General features: G+C 38.8%; 1 protein-coding gene across 3 annotated transcripts in view; it reads left to right on the top strand.

The window, feature by feature from the left end:
- Positions 1–1026: 1026 nt before the first annotated feature.
- The window catches only part of CFAP95 (cilia and flagella associated protein 95), a 120182-nt gene continuing 100454 nt past the window's right edge, over positions 1027–20754 (top strand). Inside the window, exons 1-2 of one of the 3 annotated variants that reach the window (XM_070480369.1) lie at positions 1027–1120; positions 4377–4545. In XM_070480369.1, coding sequence (XP_070336470.1) covers positions 4490–4545 — 56 coding nt within the window. In that variant the 5' untranslated portion in view covers positions 1027–1120; positions 4377–4489. Of the gene's footprint in view, positions 1121–1240; positions 1312–4376; positions 4546–20754 lie in introns of those variants that run through there. The other 2 variants (XM_070480374.1, XM_070480370.1) reach the window with 2 other exon arrangements.

Genomic DNA, 20754 nt, shown 5'->3' with positions numbered 1-20754 from the left:
GTTTTCCTGGGATTTTCAGCCCAGAACTGCTTTAGCTATCTTGTAATCTTGATGGGACTCAGCCTGAGGGCAATGTAGAGAGAAGAATGACTTTATTGAGCCGTTTAATCAAGCAGTACTGAAAACTGCTCTATCATTGGTCCTTTTTAATTGAGATATTTTTCCTTATTAACCAATTTTCACTGGAGCTTTTTTTTCTGTTTAGCTGAATGCAACCTAGTATATCAAATATCCACAAGAACTTTAGTTTACTGCTAGTAGAGAGTTGATTTAATGTTTTCAGAAGGAAATTTGATGAAGCCTATAAAAAGATTTTGATCCAGCAAAGCCACTTTAGTAGGACATTTTAATAAGTATATATTAGCTTCAAGTTTACATATGATAATATTGCTTATAATAGTGAAATATAGCTTATAAAAACTAAATTTCCAAAAATAAGGGCCAATGATTAAATGAGGTTAGACTATTCAAACAATGCCATGTTCCTTTTCACCAATCAAAATAAAATTATTTAAAAATAAAGTAACTCCTTAGTTATGGCTATAATGATTGTATGTATATATAAGAAAATACAGTACCACAAAGAAAATATGATTTTAGTTGATCATGAATATACCTTCTGTTTTTTCATTTTATACACTCAAACTTTTTGAATGTCAACAGTATGCCATTCAGGTAGCTGCTGGTGATACAGTGGTTTTATGAAAAGTAAGTCACTGGACTCACGGAGGTTACATTCTAGAGACTAAGACAACAACCAAGTTAGAAAGGAAATAAAGAAGATTGTTTGATTTTCTAACAAAGGAAAAAAATAGGGTTATGTGATGGAGAATTAATGTATTGGTGATTGCAGGCAACCTCAGGATAGTCTGGGAGGCTTTTTCTGAGATGGGACATGATGGGTGAGATCTGTCCATGCATAAAGTGAGGAGAAGAGTGGCCAAGGAGGTGGAACAGCAGATCGAAAAGTTCTAATGTTGAAAAGAATGCAGCAAACAATAGAAGTAGAATGGTGCCAGAGTGGTTGGTGACAGATGATAGAGGGGGAAAGCAGTACCAAATGGCATCAGGGAGTTGGACAGAATCCTACTTGTGTGTAAGGGCTTGTAAGCCACATAAGGTATTGTGATTTCATTCCAAGAGCCAGAGGATGCCACTGAATTCTTTTAAGCTGAGAGATGTCATGTTATGACTATCATTCCCTGGCTGCTATGTAGAGAGTAGATTGTAGAAGCAGGGAGAACAATTAAGAATCTATGGTCAGATGAGAGATGGCCATAAGAAACAGTAATTTGGAGAAAATTAGACCAGGTAAAGATATATTTTGGAGGAAGAATGAAGCATTTTTTCTAATTGACTTTATGTTGGTGTGATGTATCTTGCTGTATGTTGATGTAGTGGTGATGAGAGAAAAACTTAAACAAGTGTAAATCTCAAAATAGGTTGTCACATATGTAAATCTGGTGTTCAGGGGTAATATTTATACTGAACATTGTATCCAGAAGGTAGTACAAAATATTGATTTGCCTTTCCCACTGAGTCACCTTTCATCCTATTTAGAATCTTTCTTAGATAAACATCTAAGGACTGATTTTCATCTTCCTCATTGTTCCACCCTCCATGCCTTTTTCTGTTAACTGTGCTTTTTCCCCAAAGCCCTTGATCTATCCTGAAGAGGCTAAATTACATCCTTCACATTCTGTGTATCATTGATCCTTGGGATGCATTGTAGTGAAATGTATGTAAGACAAGTAAATTTTTCTTAGGAAAACTCTGGTGCATTACTACATTAACAGGTGACAAGAGTTAGAAAGGAAAGAAAGGCCAAAGTATAATACTCAGACAAAGAGGGTATAGGAAAATGAACACACCCATGCATTGCTGGAAGGAGTATAAATTGTTAACAACCTTTCTGGAAGGGTATTTGGGACACAGATCAAAAGTAATAAAGGTACGCTTAACTTTTGAGCGATAAATACAATTTCTGCTATAGATACAATTTGTACGATACATATGTATGATAAGTACAATTTCTCTGTTACAGATGCTACATTTTTTTTATGTGGAATTTATAATGCATTCAGGAAAATACTTATTTATGGGGTGTTAATGGCAGCATTCCTTATAATAATGAAAAATAGGAAACAATAAATATTTAACAATAGAAGACATTGTATGGACTACCCAGACTTTGAAATGTACTCCTGTTATTAACATTTACATTGTGAAATGTTTAATGTTAACATATTGTTGAGTAAAGAAAGTTATAAAGTACTTTGTATGTTGTGATTACATGACAAGTATAATTGGAAATTTTTATACCCAAATATTAATAGTGATGTTGGTATTGTGACCTCCCTCTCTTCCTTCATTCCTTTTGTCCCACCTTTCCTCAGTCTTTCTTCCCTCCTTTCCTTTATTTCTCTTTCTTTCTTATTTTCTACAATGCCTATATATAAGGCTTCCCTGGTGGTTCTGTCGATAAAGAATCTGCCTGCAATGTGGGGGACCCAGGTTCGATCCCTTGGTCAGGAAGATCCTCTGGAGAAGGGAATGGCAACCCACTCCAGTTGCCTGGAGAATTTCATGGACAGAGGAGCCTAGTGGGCTGCAGTCCATGGGGTCACAAAGACTTGGTTGTGATTGAGTGACTAATACACACGTATATAAGGACAGAAAAATCTTGAGGTTTAAAAAAGAAAATTGCTGTTATTTTAATGATATGTTGCAAATTGACAGAATCAGGAGCTCTGTTACAGATGCTTACAAGAATATTGACAACCATGATTAATATCAAAGAAGGAATTTGCAATGCAAAGAGAGAAGTAGACATTCATGTTTAGCACATAATTGTTCTTACCTGATCTTCCCCCTGAAAATATTTGCTGACATATTTAGGCCTCAAAGATTGAAAATGAACATCTGGACCATGTCGTGATCACACTTAGAGTCAAATGAGCACCAGCTCATTGGTGGTCCTTGTGCAGTAGGCATGAAGGAGAACAACAGATGAGAATGTCTTGAGAGCTCAGTTCAGTTCAGTTCAGTTCAGTTCAGTTCAGTTGCTCAGTCAAGTCTGACTCTTTGAGACCCCATGAACCACAGCGTGCCAGGCCTCCCTGTCCATCACCAACTCCCAGAGTCCACCCAAACCCATGTCCATCATGTCGGTGATGACATCCAACCATCTCATCCTCTGTCGTCCCTTCTCCTCCTGCCCTCAATCTTTCCCAGCATCAGGGTCTTTTCCATTGAGTCAGCTCTTTGCATAAAGTGGCCAAGTATTGGAACTTCAGCTTCAGCATCAGTCCTTCCAATGAATATTCAGGACTAATTTCCTTTAGGGTTGGACTAGTCTGATCTCCTTGCAGTCCAAGGGACTCTCAATAGTCTTCTCCAACACCACAGTTCAAAAGCATCAATTCTTCGGCACTCAGCTTTCTTCACTGTCCAACTCTCACATCTATACAAGACTACTGGAAAAACCATAGCCTTGACTAGATGGACCTTTGTTGGCAAAGTAATGTCTCTGCTTTTTAACATGCTGTCTAGGTTGGTCAAAACTTTGCTTCCAAGGAGCAAGCATCTTTTAATTTCATGGCTGCAATCACCATCGCAGTGATTTTGGAGCCCAGAAAAATAAAGTCTGTCACTGTTTCCACTGTTTCCCCATCTATTTGCCATGAAGTGATGGGACCGGATGCCATGATCTTAGTCTTCTGAATGTTGAGCTTTAAGCCAACTTTTTCACTCTCCTCTTTCACTTTCATCAAGAGGCTCTTGAGAGCTCAGTGGTACCTATGTGGATGTATAACCGAAAATTCGGTTCCTATCTCTGAGTCTGAATGAGAATAGTGAGAACAAAGTTTTGAGGGTAAAGGGAAGAGAAATTTATTAATTTTCCAGCAAATGAGGATGACAACAGACTACTGTCCTACTCTCTAAAAGAGGGCAGGTTTATTGAAAGAGAATTTTGAGGGTAGGGGTCGCAGAACTACATAACAGGAGACCTCGCTGGTCTGGGGTGCTACTTCTTTTGATATTTCCGTGATTCGTGGTCATTGTGGCCTTCAGCCTCCAGTCAAGATGTTCTGTATTTCTGTTGACTGCTTGATCCTATGCACCTATGACGCAAGAAGAACTATTCAAACGAGATAGCACTTATCAACATAATTAGCAGAGAGAAATAGCATGGGTACATTTTTTTATTTAATGCATGAGTTAAAAGAGAAGTTTAGTCAAATGTTTAATTCTGTATTCAGCTATAGATGTTGCTTGTCCCCTTAATATAAGAGAACCCAGGAATAAATAGTGTTTAAAAACCTCCCCTCAGGGCAAAGTTTGCTTCAGGGTCTTTCCTTCTCCTATTCCCTCAGCTTGTAGAAGTTGGAAGTCTGCATTTGAAGTTTGATGTAAACCATATGGCATCTTCTAGAGGCTCATGAGATGCACAACAGTGCTCTAATGTTCCTGCCTCCTCACCTTTCTTATGCTGCGCTCTCTGCCTTTACTGCCCTTTCTTCCTCAAATGGTACCTGGCTCCAGGTAAGAAATACTACTATTAGAAGTTATCTAGAAATTTTAGCCTTGGACAGAAGACAAAAGTCTTTATATTCCTCTCCAAAATATACAAGCCCTGCCTACCTAATCTGAGAAGTAGAATGTGCACAGTCACTATATTGACAATGTCACTTGGAAGCTCAGACTGATGGAAAAACCAGATACATGCTCCTTGGGTAAATCAAGTAGGGTTTAACTATCTAGAGTATGTAAAAGAAATCAGCACAGCCATGGTACACATCACAGAGGTCAGCAACATATTACAGGACAGATGGGGATTCCACCTTTTGAAATCCTCATTATTGTGTGCCTGAAGTAAAAGTGGATAAGGTAATCAGATAGTGAAGTCAAAGTCGCTGAGTCATGTCTGACTCTCTGCAACCCCATAGACTTACACAGTCCATGGAATTCTCCAGGCCAGAATACTAGAGTGGGTAGCCTTTCCCTTCTCGAAGGGATCTTCCCAACCCAGGGATTGAAACCAGGTCTCCCACATTGCAGGTGGATTCTTTACCAGCTGAGCCACAAGGGAAGCTCACTGGGTGTGTAGGTACAGATAATAATATCTGAATAAGAATCATTTCAGTCTTCATAATCTTTCTCTTTACATTTTGACTAAAATACACAAGAGTGGATCAGTTCTCTAAGTAGACTAGCCTGGATATGTGCTGGGGACCACTTCTTTGAAGCCAGGAGCACCTTTTTAAACTCAGATTTATACTGTAGAAATAAATGTAGACTAACCAAATGAAAACAAGCAAAGGCTATTTATTCAGAGCTTGCTATAGTAAGCGAGTCATTCACTGTCACTTGTATTTTAGCAGAGACTCATAGGCAGACAGTTGAGTTCAGTTGCTCAGCCATGTCCGACTGTTTGCGACCCCATGGACTGCAGCATGCCAGGCTTCCCTGTCCATCACCAGCTCCTGGAGCTTGCTCAAACTCATATCCATCAAGTTGGTGATGCCATCCAACCATCTCATCCTCTGTTGTCCCCTTCTCCTCCTGCCGTCAACCTTTCCCAGCATGAGGGTCTTTTCCAGTGAGTCAGTTCTTCACATCAGGTGGCCAAAGTATTGGAGTTTCAGCTTCAGCATCAGTCCTTCCAATGAATATTCAGGACTGATTTCCCTTAGGACTGGTTTGACTGGTTTGATCTCTGCAGTCCAAGAGAATCTCAAATGTCTTCTCCAGTACCACAGTTCAAAAGCATCAATTCTTTGGTGCTCAGCATTCTTTATGGTCCAACTCACATCCATACATGACTACTGGAAAAACGATAGCTTTCACTAGACAGACCTTTGTTGGCAAAGTAATATCTCTGCTTTTTAATATGCTGTCTAGGTTGGTCATAGCTTTTCTTCCAAGGAACAAGCGTCTTTTAATTTCATGGCTGCATTCACCATCTGCAGTGATTTTAGAGGCCAAGAAAACAAGGTCTGTCACTGTTTGCATTGTTTTCCCATGTATTTGCCATGAAGTGATGGGACCAGATGCCATGATCTTAGTTTTCTGAATGTTGAGCTTTAAGCCAGCTTTTTCACTCCCCTCTTTCACTTTCATCAAGAGGTTCTTTAGTTTTTCTTCACTTTCTGCCATAAGGGTGGTATCATCTGCATATCTGAGGTTATTGATATTTCTCCTGGTAATCTTAATTCCAGCCTGTGCTTCATCCAGCCCAGCATTTCGCATACTGTACTATTCATATAAGTTAAATAAGCAGGCTGACAATATACAGCCTTGACATACTCCTTTCCCAATTTTGAACCAGTTTGTTGTTTCACATCCAGTTCTAACTGTTGCTTCTTGATCTGCATACAGATTTCTCCAGAGGCAGATAAGGTGGTCTTGGGTATAATGCAGTACTTGGGCACATTCTCAAAAATGACAGAATGATCTCTGTTTTCAAGGCAAACCATTCAGTATCACAGTTCAGTTCAGTCGCTCAAGTCATGTCCGACTCTTTGTGACCCCATGGCTGTAGCATACCAGACCTCCCTGTCCATTGCCAACTCCTGGAGTTTACTCAAACTCATATCTGTTGAGTCAGTGATGCCATCCAACCATCTCATCCTCTGTCATTCTCTTCTCCTCCTCCCTTCAATCTTCCCAGCATCAGGGTCTTTTCTAATGGGTCAGTTCTTCATATCAGGTAGCCAAAGTATTGGAGTTTTAGCTTCAGCATCAGTCCTTCCAATGAATATTCAGGACTGATTTGCTTTAGGATGGACGGGTTGGATCTTCTTGCAGTCCAAGGGACTCTCAAGAGTCTTCTCCAACACCACACTTCAAAAATGTCTGTTCTTTGGTGCTCAGCTTTCTTTACAGTCCACCTCTCACATCCATACATGATCAGTGGAAAAACCATAGCTTTGACTAGATGGACCTTTGTTGGCAAAGTGATATCTCTGCTTTTTAATATGCTGTCTAGGTTGGTCATAACTTTTCTTCTGAGGAGCAAGCATCTTTTAATTTCATGGTTGCAGTCACCATCTGCAGTGATTTTGTAACCCCCCCCCCAAAAAAAGCCTGTCACTGTTTCCACTGTTTCCCCATCTATTTGCCATGAAGTCATGAGACCAGATGCCATGATCTTAGCTTTCTGAATGTTGAGTTTTAAGACAGCCTTTTCACTCTCCTCTTTCACTTTCATCAAGAGGCTCTTTAGTTCTTTTTCACTTTCTGCCTTAAGAATGGTGTCATCTGCATATCTGAGATTATTGGTATTTCTCCTGGCAATCTTGATTCCAGCTTGTGCTTCATCCAGCCCAGCATTTCTTATGATGTACTCTGCATATAAGTTAAATATCACAGTAATCCAAGCCTATGCTACAACCAGTAATGCTGAAGAAGCTGAAGTTGAATGGTTCTATGACTACCTACAAGACCTTCTTGAACTAACACCCAAAATAGATGTCCTTTTCATCATAGGGGATGGGAATGCAAAAGTAGGAAGTCAATAGATACCTGAAGTAACAGGTAAATTTGGCCTTGGAGTACAAAATGAAGCAGGGCAAAGGCTAATAGAGTTTTCCAAGAGAACACACTGGTTATAACAAACACCCTCTTCTAGCAACACAGGAGAAGACCCTATGCATGGACATCACCAGATGATCAATAATGAAATCGTATTGATTATATTCTTTACAGCCAAAGATGGAGAAGCTCTATACAGTCGGCAGAAACAAGATCTGACTGTGGCTCAGATTATTGCCAAATTCAGACTTAAATTGAAGAAAGTAGGGAAAACCACTAGACCATTCAGGTTTGACCTAAATCAAATCCCTTACGATTATACAGTGGACGTGACAAATAGTTTCAAGGGATTAGATCTGATAGACAGAATGCCTGAAGAAGTATGAATGGAGGTTCGTGACATTATACAGGAGGCAGTGACCAAGACTGTCCCCAAGGAAAAGAAATGCAAAAAGGCAAAATGGTTGTCTGAGGAAGCCTTCCAAAGAGAAAAGTAGAGAAGCGAAAGGCAAAGGAGAAAAGGAAAGATATACCCATTCGAATGCAGAGTTCAAAGAATAGCAAGGAGCGATAAGAAAGCTGTCCTCAGTGATCATTGCAAAGAAATAGAGGAAAACAGTAGAATGGGAAAGACTAGAGATCTCTTCAAGAAAATTAAAGATATCAAGAGAACATTTCATTCAAAGATGGGCACAATAAAGGCCAGAAATGGTATGGACCTAACAGAAGCAGGAGATATGAAGAAGAGGTGGCAAGAATACACAGAAGAACTATACAAAAAAAAAATCTTCATGACCCAGATAACCATGATGGTGTGATCACTCACCTAGAGCCAGACATCCTGGAATGCAAAGTCAAGTGGGCCTTAGGAAGCACCACCATGAACTCAGCTAGTAAAGGTGATGGAATTCCAGTTGAAATATTTCAAGTCCTGAAAGATGATACTGTGAAAATGCTGCACTCTATGCCAGAATTTGGAAAACTCAGTAGTGGCCACAGTACTGGAAAAGGTCAGTTTTCATTCCAATCCAAAAGAAGAGTAATGCCAAAGAATGTTCAAACTACCACACAATTGCACTCATCTCACACGCTAGCAAAGAAATGCTCAAAATTCTCCAAGCCAGGTTTCAATAGTACATGAATCATGAACTGCCAGATGTTCAAGCTGGATTTAGAAAAGGCAGAGGAACCAGAGATCAAGTTGCCAACATCCATTGGATCATCAAAAGAGCAAGAGAATTCCAGAAAAACATCTACTTCTGCTTCATTGATTATGCCAAAGCCTTTGACTGTGTAGGTTACAACAAACTGTGGAAAATTCTTCAAGAGATGGGAATACCAAAGGCAGACAGAGGAGTGGAAAGAAAAAAAGGCTTCAGGTATGCCCTGATTGGAAGCTATTGGCATGGGAAACCTGTGGGCAGGTTATGGGGAAATATTAGGAATGCTGTCAATTATTAATCAAATCCTGGCCATTTGAAGTTGATTGTTATAGGGTTTTCTATTTGTCTCCCTAGACTGTCACTGGAGATAGAAGTTTGACTTCCTACAAGTCTGACTTATCACAGGCTGGCTTCCTGGGGGTGGTTGATTTCCTGGCCAGTTGTTGCAGGTGGTGGGTCAGAGATCTGTTTTTATATATGATTTGGTCATTGTTAGCTTTACATTAAATCTCTCAGTGCAAATCACAGTATGACTATAGGAGGCAGTATAGTACAGGAAAGGGCTTCCCAGGTGGCTCAGTGTTAAAGAATCCATCTTCCAATGCAGGAGACGCAAGAGAGATGGGTTCGATCCTTGGATTGAGAAGATTGCCTGGAGGAGGAAATGGCAACACACTCCAGTATTCTTGCCTGGAGAATTCTATGAACAGAGGAGCCCTGGCGGGCTGCAGTCCATAGAGTCACAAAAGAGTCAGACACAATGGAGTGCAGCAATACAGTAAACCCAAGCCGGCCTGAGCAGCCCTGATTCATTACCCTTGCTGGCATGCAAGCTACTGTATATCCTGATTCTAGTATATTCTTAAACTTAGCAATGCACAGCCAGAATAGGGATCACTTTGCCAGAAACCTCTGGGAGTCATGCTAACAAACCCTTTTAGATCAGCTGTAAGCTTATCCTGAAATTAGAAAGGTAATATGACAAGAAATGGAAAGCAAACAGAAGTGATGACTGCTTTTTCTCTCTAAATTCCTTCATGGCCATCATGTTTCATCCACAAACCTCAATGCAACCACTGTATAAGCCTTTGAAGTAACTCTCCACTGTTCTGTCTCAGATTTAAATGATTTAGGGCTGTGTCATCCGATAAAGCTGTTCATACAGCTTTAGTGATAAGTTGGCAACTTGCTGAAGAACTTGATGATATATCCTGACAGTTAAGTTGCCCTTGGACAGGATGCCACATAGAGGTGCTCAGAGACTCTCTGTGGGAATTGTAGAGGCACTGCTACGTCCATGACATGGGAGTTTAGATTGAAAAGGAGCATAAGACACTGAAAAGTAAATGAACCAATCATTCTCCCTTGTGTTTTGTTTGAACAGGAAGATGGATTGATTGTCAACCACTGAATGGATTTTTATACATACCTTTAAAAATGTAGCACTTCAATGAGTTTCAACCATGAGTAGTAACAATATGAAACTTTGACAGTGCTTTCTTACCATTCATTTAGAAACATTTATGCTTGCATTATCAGAGGCCATATTACTTAAACTTCCCCCACCGCCAGCTGTCTGAGATGTTGTATGAATCCCATGTCTCAAATAATTTCAAATGAGATTAAAGAACAAATTGATTTCAACTCAGTCCAATCAAGTCTGTGATGATGGCATACCTTGTATTGAGCAGTGTCATATTACATGTTATTAAGAGGTGATATTTTATTCCTGATCTCAAAACATAAGGAAGTGCAAATTAAAGATTATGTTGGAAAAGCTTCATAACCACTAGTAAAATTAAAACAAGCCTTTTTACTTTTGACATCAATGGGAAATATAATACCAAATAAAGCATAGTCCGTGGAGTAGACAGAAAAAACAAAAACAAGAAAATATTGAAAAGAATATAATGTAACTAGACAAAAAATAAGATGGCAAAGAATTAAATTTCCTTTTTGAAAAGGAAAGATTAACTATTTTCTTATCCATAAATGAATCCTAAATTATGCTAGATGGCTTAGAAAGAACTGAGATGCACCAGGAAAATTTAAGTAACCATAGAGTTGCAATACTAATCTCGAACAAGTATAATTCAAAGTCAAAATAAAATGGAACAAAGGACTCAACATTGATGAAAACAGCAATCAAAATATCCTCTTTTAGTAAAGATTATAAGAACTACAGTCTTCCCAGGCGGTGCAGTGGTAAAGAATCTACCTGCCAACGCAAGAGATGCATGTTCAATCCTTGGGTTGGGGAGATCCTCCAGAGAAGGAAATGGCAACCCACTCCAGTGTTCTTGCCTGGGAAATTCCATGGACAGAAGAACTTGATGGGCTACAGTCCATGGGGTCGAAAAGAATTGGACGCTACTGAGCGCGCGCACACACACACACACACACACACACAACACACACAAGAACTAGGTTTGTTGGAGAGTATAAACTAGCAGACTTTTTTTCAGCCCTCCTCTTCTACTCAATGTCAGTAGTATGGGGGCCATCTGATACCACTCACTTCACCTCTCCAATTCACTTACTGCTCATTAGGGATACTTTCTGTACCTCAAGATGTGGCTCATTATCTTTAGGTATTTTTTAGTAGTACTTTCTGAAATATCACTTATTTTAGTTTTCTATTGCTACATAACAAATTACCACGTATTTAATGGCTTAAGACAACACTCATATAATAGCTCTGTAGGTCAGAAGCCTGGGCTGACTTCACTGGTTCTCTAAAGAGGGTTTCACATGGCCAAGATAAAGGTGTTAGCTGAACTGGGCTCTTTATGGAGTATCTGGGGAAGAAATCACTTTCAATCTTGTTGTTGTTGGCAGAACTCTTTTCCCTACAATTGTAGGACTGGAGTGTCCCTTTTCCTACTAGCTATCAGCTGTGGACCACTATTATAGCTCCTAGAGGTCACTCTCCTATCTTTTACAAGGCTCCTCCATCTTCAAAACTAGCAACAGTGCCTTGAATCCTTCTGTTTTCTCTCTCTGAGTTTCCCTTATTCCAATAGACAGAGAAAACTGTTTTCAAAGAGCTTGTGTGATTAGATTAAGTTCACCTGGATAATCTCCCTTTTGATTTTCTCAAAATCAACTGATTAGTACTCTTAATTGCATCTACAAAATCTCATTTGCTATGGAATATAACATAATCACAGAGGTATTACTGAATTCATCATATTCATACTCAGATTAGTGCAGAAGTCTAGGTTGGGTCAACAGGGAGGGAAGCATGAATTTTGGAATTCTGCCTATCACATTGCTCTTAGGCTCTTCTGCACTTAGCACCATATGAATCCTAACGACTCAGCAACCTTTTAAAATATTTTGTAGTCTCTATCTTAATTTTAAATAAAATTAATATTTTTGTTGTCTACATACTTTGACTTTCATAAGATTTCCATAGTAAGAGGGGAAAACTACTGATTAATGCATCCATGTTCACATTGAAAGTTTCTCTATTTTTGACAGTGATTTATCCCTTAATTAGAATGCTTTATTATTCCAAGATTTGTTTCTTTAGAATTTCCATTCAGAGTTATCTCACATGCTGCATCTAATAATTTGAATATTTGATTTAGGTGGTTGAGGACCTAAATCTATTCCTTGTTGTTTTTGCTCATCCTAGCTTATTTCTTTCTGTGTTTGCCAATCGTTTTTTGTGAACTCACATTTGTTGAGTTTAATCTGGGGGAATTCTGAGGGTCTAAATTGGGGATAGATTGTTTTAGAAAGGATTTTCATTTTCATAGGCTCCTTCGTTTGTTGCTTCCAAAGCCCTGGACTTAGTGCAGAGTCACATGTCCAGAAGCTTTGTCTCCAGTTGGTAGTTCTGATCCTAGTGTTAGCCTTGGGATATACATATATTTTGAATTTGTCTATTTCTCCCTGATTTGATCTCAGTTCATCTATTTTCTGTTTCTGTCTCCCCCCCTCCGTATCCTCTCTTACTTTTTACTTCCTCTCCTGCGGAGCACAGAATCAAATGTATGGGACACAGTAGCTTCAGTGTACTCAGCACTGGTCACTGGTGGGAGTAAAATATTGTGCTCTGTTCCAGTAAGACTTTTTTTTTAAGGAGATCGTGATCAAAGTGATGCACATCTAGAGATTGTGCCATAATAAAGATGAAGAACAAGTAAGTTTCTTTGTTTACCTGGAAACAGAGAAATCATGTATTAACTGTTCAAATGTCTGAAAGGATCTTGTGCTTGAGAGAAGTAAGGCTTATCTTTTATCTTTAAGAAGCAGAACCAACAAGTGCATCAAGCAAGGAGGCTTATATTAGCTCAACATAAGATGGAACTTACGATTATACTTGTACGAAATTGGAATGGGCTGCCTTTGTGAAGTGTGCCCTCTTGACTCTGAGCTTATGTGGAGGTTGGATAAGTATTTTCAGTAATAGTGTAGGAGCCAGGAATACATTTCTACTTTGGCTAAGGTGCTGTATCAAATAATCTTTACTCTTCCTTCCTGTGAGTTCAAACCCTAGGATTTCTTATTCCATGACTCTTATACATTTAGATTAAAAAATAAGAAATGATAGCCATGTGGTAGAGACATTTATTCTACATTCTGACTATGACGGAAGGAAATTTTGTGTCACAGTATTGAGGAAAACTTTCAAATTGGTAAGTCAGAGAGTGGTCATTAATATATTTTACTTCCAAAATGATCCTCATAATGTGCCAAGAAAAAAGGCTATTAATTTTTACACAAAATATTCTCCTCATATCCACACTGAGAGAAAGTATGATACATTTTTCAATAATGATAATAAGGTTCACTCAGAAGTTTAGTTCATCTTAAAGTAAATAGAATAGACATTGGTAAGTGAGACGAGATGACACAGAAGAGCTGTGTGATTACATTTAAAATACATTTCAGGGTATTCCTTTAATATTAAATGTTATTTTCATATTACTAGATAAAGGCTTTTTGAATAATTTTGTAGATGATATTGAGGTCTTGGTTTTTTTTTCTTGGAGTTTTATATGAAATTAAAATCAAACCTGTTTTAAAATCATTGCTTTGGGAAAACAGCACATTTAACCTTCCACTGTAGAATAAAGCTTATGTTGAAATATTTTAGAACTTCAGATATACTTTTCCATCTCTGGATTCTAGAGTGACAAGAGAACTCTGAGGAAGCAAGACTCAAGTCCTTTAGTCCTCTCGTGGACAACAGACATGACACAGGGGTGTGGGATTACTCAGAGAAAGGAAAATCAATCCAATCACAGGGAAGATGAGAGCAAAAGAAAGGCAAAATGTGAGCCAGATGTTCTTGAGGACAAAATGAAATTTGATCCCAAATGACATGACAAAGGGACAAGAGATCCTTGACTATGCTGTATGAAATTCTCAGGGTATTTAATGTGTAATTTCAGAGGAAATTAACAAGGAGGAATTTTGAAAACATATTGCTAACCTAATGCATGGCTACCTAGTGCCTTAGATGGAAAAGTTATAACATATCCAGGGAGAAAAAAATTATAAAGGTTAAGCTGAAGAAATAGTCTTATAGTCCTAGAGACCAGACTCCTGCATTCCTTGGAGTCTAAAGATGACTGCTCAACATTGTAAACCAATTATCCTCCAATTAAAAACAAATTAAAAAAAGACTGGCTTTGCTTCTTACTGAATGTGTGGTTTAATCATCTTAGAAATAGAAATATTTGTAAAAATATTTTATAAAGTGATTTTATGGATGGGATGTCTTATTGTTACTGTCAATCATAGTCTATAGTAGGATATCTATTTTTGCTTTTTGCCTGCCAGACATGCTTTCCCCTTATTCTGAAATTAGCAACCTATTTTTTCCTTTAGTCCAAACCCATACTTTTGGTCTAGATTGCTCAGAAAGGGTAGACTTCACCTTGGAGGGAAATCTATGACAGATCAAGCTGGGGACACATCAACTCTGGGCCTGGCATTAGTGATTTTTTCAGAATAATCACAAGAGTGCATTCAGGTCAGTCGGTGCCCAGGGTTTTCGTTGGCACTCAAGGAAAGATAAATACTTTATGTTGTGAGAGAACAGGGGAAAAATGTAAACTGGTGGCCATTTAGCTGGGGGGGGGGGTGGGGGGGGGACGTGCCTGAGAATAAGCTAACTCTAGAAGGAAAGCAGAACCAAGAAATAGTGGAACACCGTCCCAAAGACATCATCAATGCCTGGGATTCAGATATGTTAGAAGCCAGAAGTGCCTCTGGAATTTTCAGTTACATGAGCCCATAAATTCTTCTTTCTGTACTGAGGAGTTTAATTTGGCTTTCTGTTGTTTGTCATCAACAGTGTACTAGCTGAGTCACTGTTACTAGGAAAACTTTAACTAGAAATCATTAGTGTTACTTGGAAAACCTCTGGACCTAATTTATACTAAAACAGTTATGTGACTAGTTCAAAAAGGCATCCCTTGTGGCTCAGCTGGTAAAGAATCTGCCTGCAATGCAGGAGACCTGGGTTCGATCCCTGGGTTGGGAAGATCTGCTGGAGAAGGGAAAGGCTACCCACTGCAGTATTCTGACCTGGAGAATTCCATGGACTGTACAGTCCATGGGGTCACAAAGAGTCAGACACAACTGAGTGACTTTCATTTCACTTCAAATTCAGTCCTAAAAACTTGGAAGTTTTAATTTCCTTCTGCATTTTTTCCCCTCAGACTCTGTTTTCCAGAGTTGGCAAAATAGAAAGGTCTTAAAGACATAGAAAAGTTTCCTTTTGGTCTAATGCTACTGAGTTTCTTTCAAAATAGTTTGAATATTATAATTTCAGCCTATCTTTTATTATTGCTAATCTTTCATAATGTTTTTGGTGGATGGTGTTAGTTTTCCTTCAAATATTTTTAGTTGTCATTTATTTACTTTTTCATCCATTAAACATATATTCAGACTGCTCTAAGCCAGGCTTTCTCTTGGTAAAAAGAAAAAAAGTAGATTAAGGGACAAATATATAGCAGACTTTTAAAAAAATTAATAAGTAAGAATTTAGCTAATATTTAATAAATTACTTATATGTTTTACATTTAAAACCAGGGCTTCTTGACTGTTTTGGTGTCTGTGAAATGGACCTTGTGAGCCTCTGGTGAAGTATATAGACCTCTTTTCTGAATAATGATTTTTAAATGCATAAAATAATTATAATAACTTATCCAAATCCTAAAAATCCCCACAGATTTTTATATAATGTTATATGTGATTTTTTTTATTAATGCCTTAATTAAAAAGATCCAGCATGGATCTAATAAGAATCAGAATTTCAAAGTACAATGAGTATAAATGCTATTTTGGAATATTTGCAACAGCAATAATATTATAAGAAGATATCTATGATTTCTGTTTGTGACGTACATGCTAATGCCCTTGTAGTCTGCTGCCTATATTCACAATAAAAGGAAATATAAATTTCAATTGGAGGCTAGAAAAATAAAGCTGTAAATTATTGTCTGAGATGTGAATTCTCAGTTAAGAATACCTGTTCTAAATATTTTTATATAAATGATACATGTTAAATAAAATATTAAAAGTAAATTTAGAATAAACTATAGTAAAATTATATTTAGAGGAAATTTAAAAATTAATTTTGATCAACATTTAAAAATTAATTTTAATCAATTAGAAATGAAGCCATAGAGAACAAGATGGTGGAGGAATAGGTGGATATGGACTACATCTGTCTCTATGGATACATCAGGAATACACCTTCAGACACAGAAGTGCATGAGAACACCTGCTGAGAGTGGACAGGAGTACCTGACCAGTGGAAAAAAATATATTGAACAATGCAAAGTTCAGTAGGAGGAAGGAACTAGGGGAAAAAACAGGAGTGTTAGTAGGACTGGACCTGCCCTCAGCAGGTGGGGGAACTGAAGCAAAGGTCTGATTCCTCACACTGGGGCAATTGTCTGAGTCAGAGGAGAAACATTTAAGGCTGAGAGTGAAACATCTGATCTGTGGCAGCCTAAATGGAATGAGAATCAGACAGTCCTTGTTGCAGCCATACATACCCCGGATGGGAATGCTGGTCTTTGGAAGGCACAGTGGCTGGGAGCTGGAGTTTAGGGATTGTGGAGCAATCCCATGGTGAGGACTGCTGTTGACTGTGGAGAGACGGATTGAGGGGATATGAGAGAGGAGATTGTGATGGGAAATGCTGGTGGAGGAAGGCCAGGCAGCCATGGAAGCAAGGTGATACTGCTGAGTCATGTGTAGGGGTGGGGCCATTACCATAGCCTCTCTCTCCCCACACGCCAGCATCTGCAGCTGAACAATAGAGAGGCTGGCCCATCAAACGCCTGATGCACTAAACTACAGAGTAGGACCCCAGCCAGGGGGCCCCACTATGTTCCTGACACCACGAACAACAGAGAAGGACCCCAGGCAAGGGAGCCCTCTAAGTGCCTGAATGGGTAGAGCTATAGAGAAAGACTGACCAGAGAGGCCTGATCACCAACTACAAGAGGCTTGAAAAAAGACTCTGATAGGGCCGTAACTCCTGCAGCAGAGGCATTCCGTGTCCCTGCACACTTGGTACCACCAGGGTCCCCACAAGCCAAGGAGCTGTGCCATCTTCACACTCAACTCTCACTGGGGCATAGCTGCCACAGGAAAAAAAAAGTCTTGGTCTATGCACACAGGGTTGCTTAGGTAGTGTCCAGCTCTTTGTAATCCTGTAGACTGTGGCCTGCCAGGCTTCTCTGTCAGAGAGGGGTTCTCCAGGCAAGAATACTGGAGTGTATTGGCCAATACTGGTTGCCATACCCTTCTAGAGCACCATATTTCCTGCTGCCCTAGCCGCCAACTCCCCTGGGTACCTGGTGCTGCCAGAACCCCTGTGACCCAAGCAGCTGCGCCACCTCCACACCTGGCCCTCATTGGGCAAACTCAAGCTCTCCAGGGCAGCCTCAGGAGCTAAATCCCAGTGGATGACATACATATAAAAGTGGAAATAAAACCACAATTGAATTGAAACCCAGGGGCAATGTGGCTAAGGAAGAAAACCCAAAACCTTCCCACCAGCTGTACAAGCTGCAGATTAAATCCACATGATCAACTAAGCAAACTCTATGTCTGTGGAATATATAAAAGGCCATTGAGTGCTCCAACAAAAGAAAATGCAATAGTTCTGATAGCTGTGGACACTGGAGGCAAGAACATACAGTAGTAGGACCAGATTAGAATTTGAGTTGCCCCCCACAGCAGATCCAGAGATCAGGAGGGCATCCTAGGGAAGTGAGGTGGACTGTGACTCCCAGCAAGGGAAAAGACTCTGACAGCAGTGACTCAAGAAAAACATTTATTATTATCATTTTTTGACTAGTTCTGTAGATCCTTTTGGATTGTTTTTTCTTTTCTTTTTTCCTTTTTTCCCCGTCTGTTATAGTTGTTGATTTTATTGGCACTAAGTAATCCAATTAAGCTTTTCAGCTTTTCTTTTTCTCAGTCACATATGTTTTGTTCATGTCATAAACCTCTGCCTTTATGTTGGGCTCTTGCAATTCAGTGGAGTTTTCCTCTTTTTCTTTTATCTTTTTAAAATTTTAATTATTTAACATATTATTATTTTTCTACATTTATTCCTTTGTTTGCTTTCCCTACTGTTCTTTTCCCCTTGCAGTTGATCTTTAATATATATAAATCTTGTCTACCTCTATTTAAATTTGCATATCTATTCTTTCTTTCTTTTCTTTCTCTCCTTTCCTCTCAACGTATTTTTTAGTTTTATTTTCATTGCTTTATTCCCCAGTTGGCACCTGGCTTTAGTTTTGTTTTCCAGTTTGTTCTTTAATTAGTTTTGTTCTGGTAGGTATAATTTTTGGTTTCCTTTGTTTGCTGGGTCAGTCTATTCTACTTTATTTATGTTGGACTGTTTTGATTTTGCTTATGGGTGTATAGGTATATGTGTATATTCAATCACACTTTCTACTGTTTTTATAAACCTCTGCCTTTATGTTGGGCTTTTGCAGTTCTGTGGAGTTTTCCTTTTTCCTCCCCCCTTTTTCTTTCTTCTTCCTTTTTTTTTCTTTTCTTTCTTTATAATTCTAATTTTTAATTTTTTTAAACCTATTATATTTTTTCTACATTTATTCCTTTGTTTGCCTTTCCTACTGTTCTTTTCCCCTTGCAGTTAATCTTTAATGTATAGAAATCTTCATCTACCTCTATTTAACTTATCTATTAGCATATCTATTCTTTATTTTCTTTCTTTCCTTTCCTCTCAACATATTTGTTAGTTTCATTTTCATTGCTTTATTCCCTACTTGGCACCTTGCTTTAGTTTTGCTTTCCAGTTTGTGCTTAAGTTAGTTTTGTTCTTAACTGGTAAATATAATTTTTGATTTCCTTTGTTTGCTGGGTCAATCTATTATATTTTTGCTGGACTGTTTTCACTTTGCTCATGGGTGTATATGTGTATATTTGATTTATTTTAATTATTATTTGCCTGATTTTGTAACTGCCATTTGTCTGGGGTTCATCTTTGCTTTCTCATTTTTGGATATTTGTTTTAATCTCACTTAATGCCATAAAAAAACCACTTGTGGAATCTTCATTCCTGAACAGAGATCAAGCCCTGAACCTTTGGAGTGGGAGCACTGACTCCAAGACCCTAGACTACCAGAGAACTAACCCTGCTGCTGCTGCTGCTCAGTCACTTCAGTTGTGTCTGACTCTGTGCGACCCCATCCCTGGGATTCTCCAGGCAAGAACACTGCAGTGGGTTGCCAGTTCCTTCTCCAATGCATAAAAGTGAAAAGTGAAAGTGAAGTCACTCAGCCATGTCCGACTCTTCGCGACCCCACCAGGCTCCTCCGTCCATGGGATTTCCCAGGCAAGAGTACTGGAGTGGGGTGCCATTGCCTTCTCCAGAGAACTAACCCTAGGGGTATCAAATAATGAGAACTCACACAAAGGAAACCACTTGAATACAAGACCTGGCGCCACCCAACCACCAGTAGCACCCTGTGCAGGATGCCACGTCTAAACAACAAACAAAAATACAAACCCAATCAGCAGCAGACAGGATCACCACCTCACTCAGCCTTGCCCATCAGAGGAAAAACAAACAAACAAACAAACACTCAGCACAAATCTCACCCTATACAAGCTCACACAAACCACTGGACCAACCTTAGGAGGGCAGAAACAAAAAGGAAGAAAGAATTCATCCTTCTTCAAGGAAAGAATTCAACCTTCCTTCAAGCCTGGGAAAAGGAGACCTCAAACACAATAACTTAAAAAGAAAAATAATGAAAATGCAGAGAAATACTGAAGGAACAAACTAGAAACACAAAAGACCAAATAAATGAAGAGAAATTAGGCAAGCTACCTGAAAAAGAATTCAGAATAATGATAGTAAAGATGATAATAAACCTTGAAAACAAAATGGAGAAAATGCAAGAATCACTTAATAAAGATCTAGACGAATTAAAGAATAAACATACAGAGACAACACAATTAGTGAAATTACAAATACTCTAGAAGGAATCAATAGCAAAATATCTGAAGCAGAAGAACGAATAAGTGAGCTGGAAGTTAAAATGGTGGAAATAACTTCTGAAGGGCATAAAAAAGTAAAAAGAATGAAAAGAGCTGAGGACAGTCTCAGAGACCTCGGGAACTATATCAGACACACCAACCCTTGAATTATAGGGGTCCCAGAAGAAGAAGAGAAAAAGAAAGGGTATGAGAAAATTTTTGAAGAGATTATAGTTGAAAATTTCAGCAACATGGAAACAGAAATAGTCAATCAAGTCCAAGAGGCACAAAGAGTCCCACACAGGATAAACCCAGGGAGAAGCACACATACCAATCATATTAACAAAGACTAAACACAAAGAAAGAATATTAAAAGCAGCAAGGGAGAAACAACAAGTAACATACAAGGGAAACCCTATACACTTAACAGCTGATCTTTCAGCAGTAACTCTGCAGGCCAGAAGGGAATGGCAGGATATATTTAAAGTACTGAAAGGGAAAAATCTACAACTGAGATTACTCTATCTGGCAAGGATCTCATTCAAAATTGATGGAGAAATAA

This window comes from Odocoileus virginianus, chromosome 18 (genome assembly GCF_023699985.2).
Source record: "Odocoileus virginianus isolate 20LAN1187 ecotype Illinois chromosome 18, Ovbor_1.2, whole genome shotgun sequence".
Classification (NCBI taxonomy): Eukaryota; Metazoa; Chordata; class Mammalia; order Artiodactyla; family Cervidae; genus Odocoileus; species Odocoileus virginianus.
The sequence above is the reverse complement of the archived record's forward strand: the minus strand, read 5'-3'. Positions and strand labels throughout refer to the sequence as shown.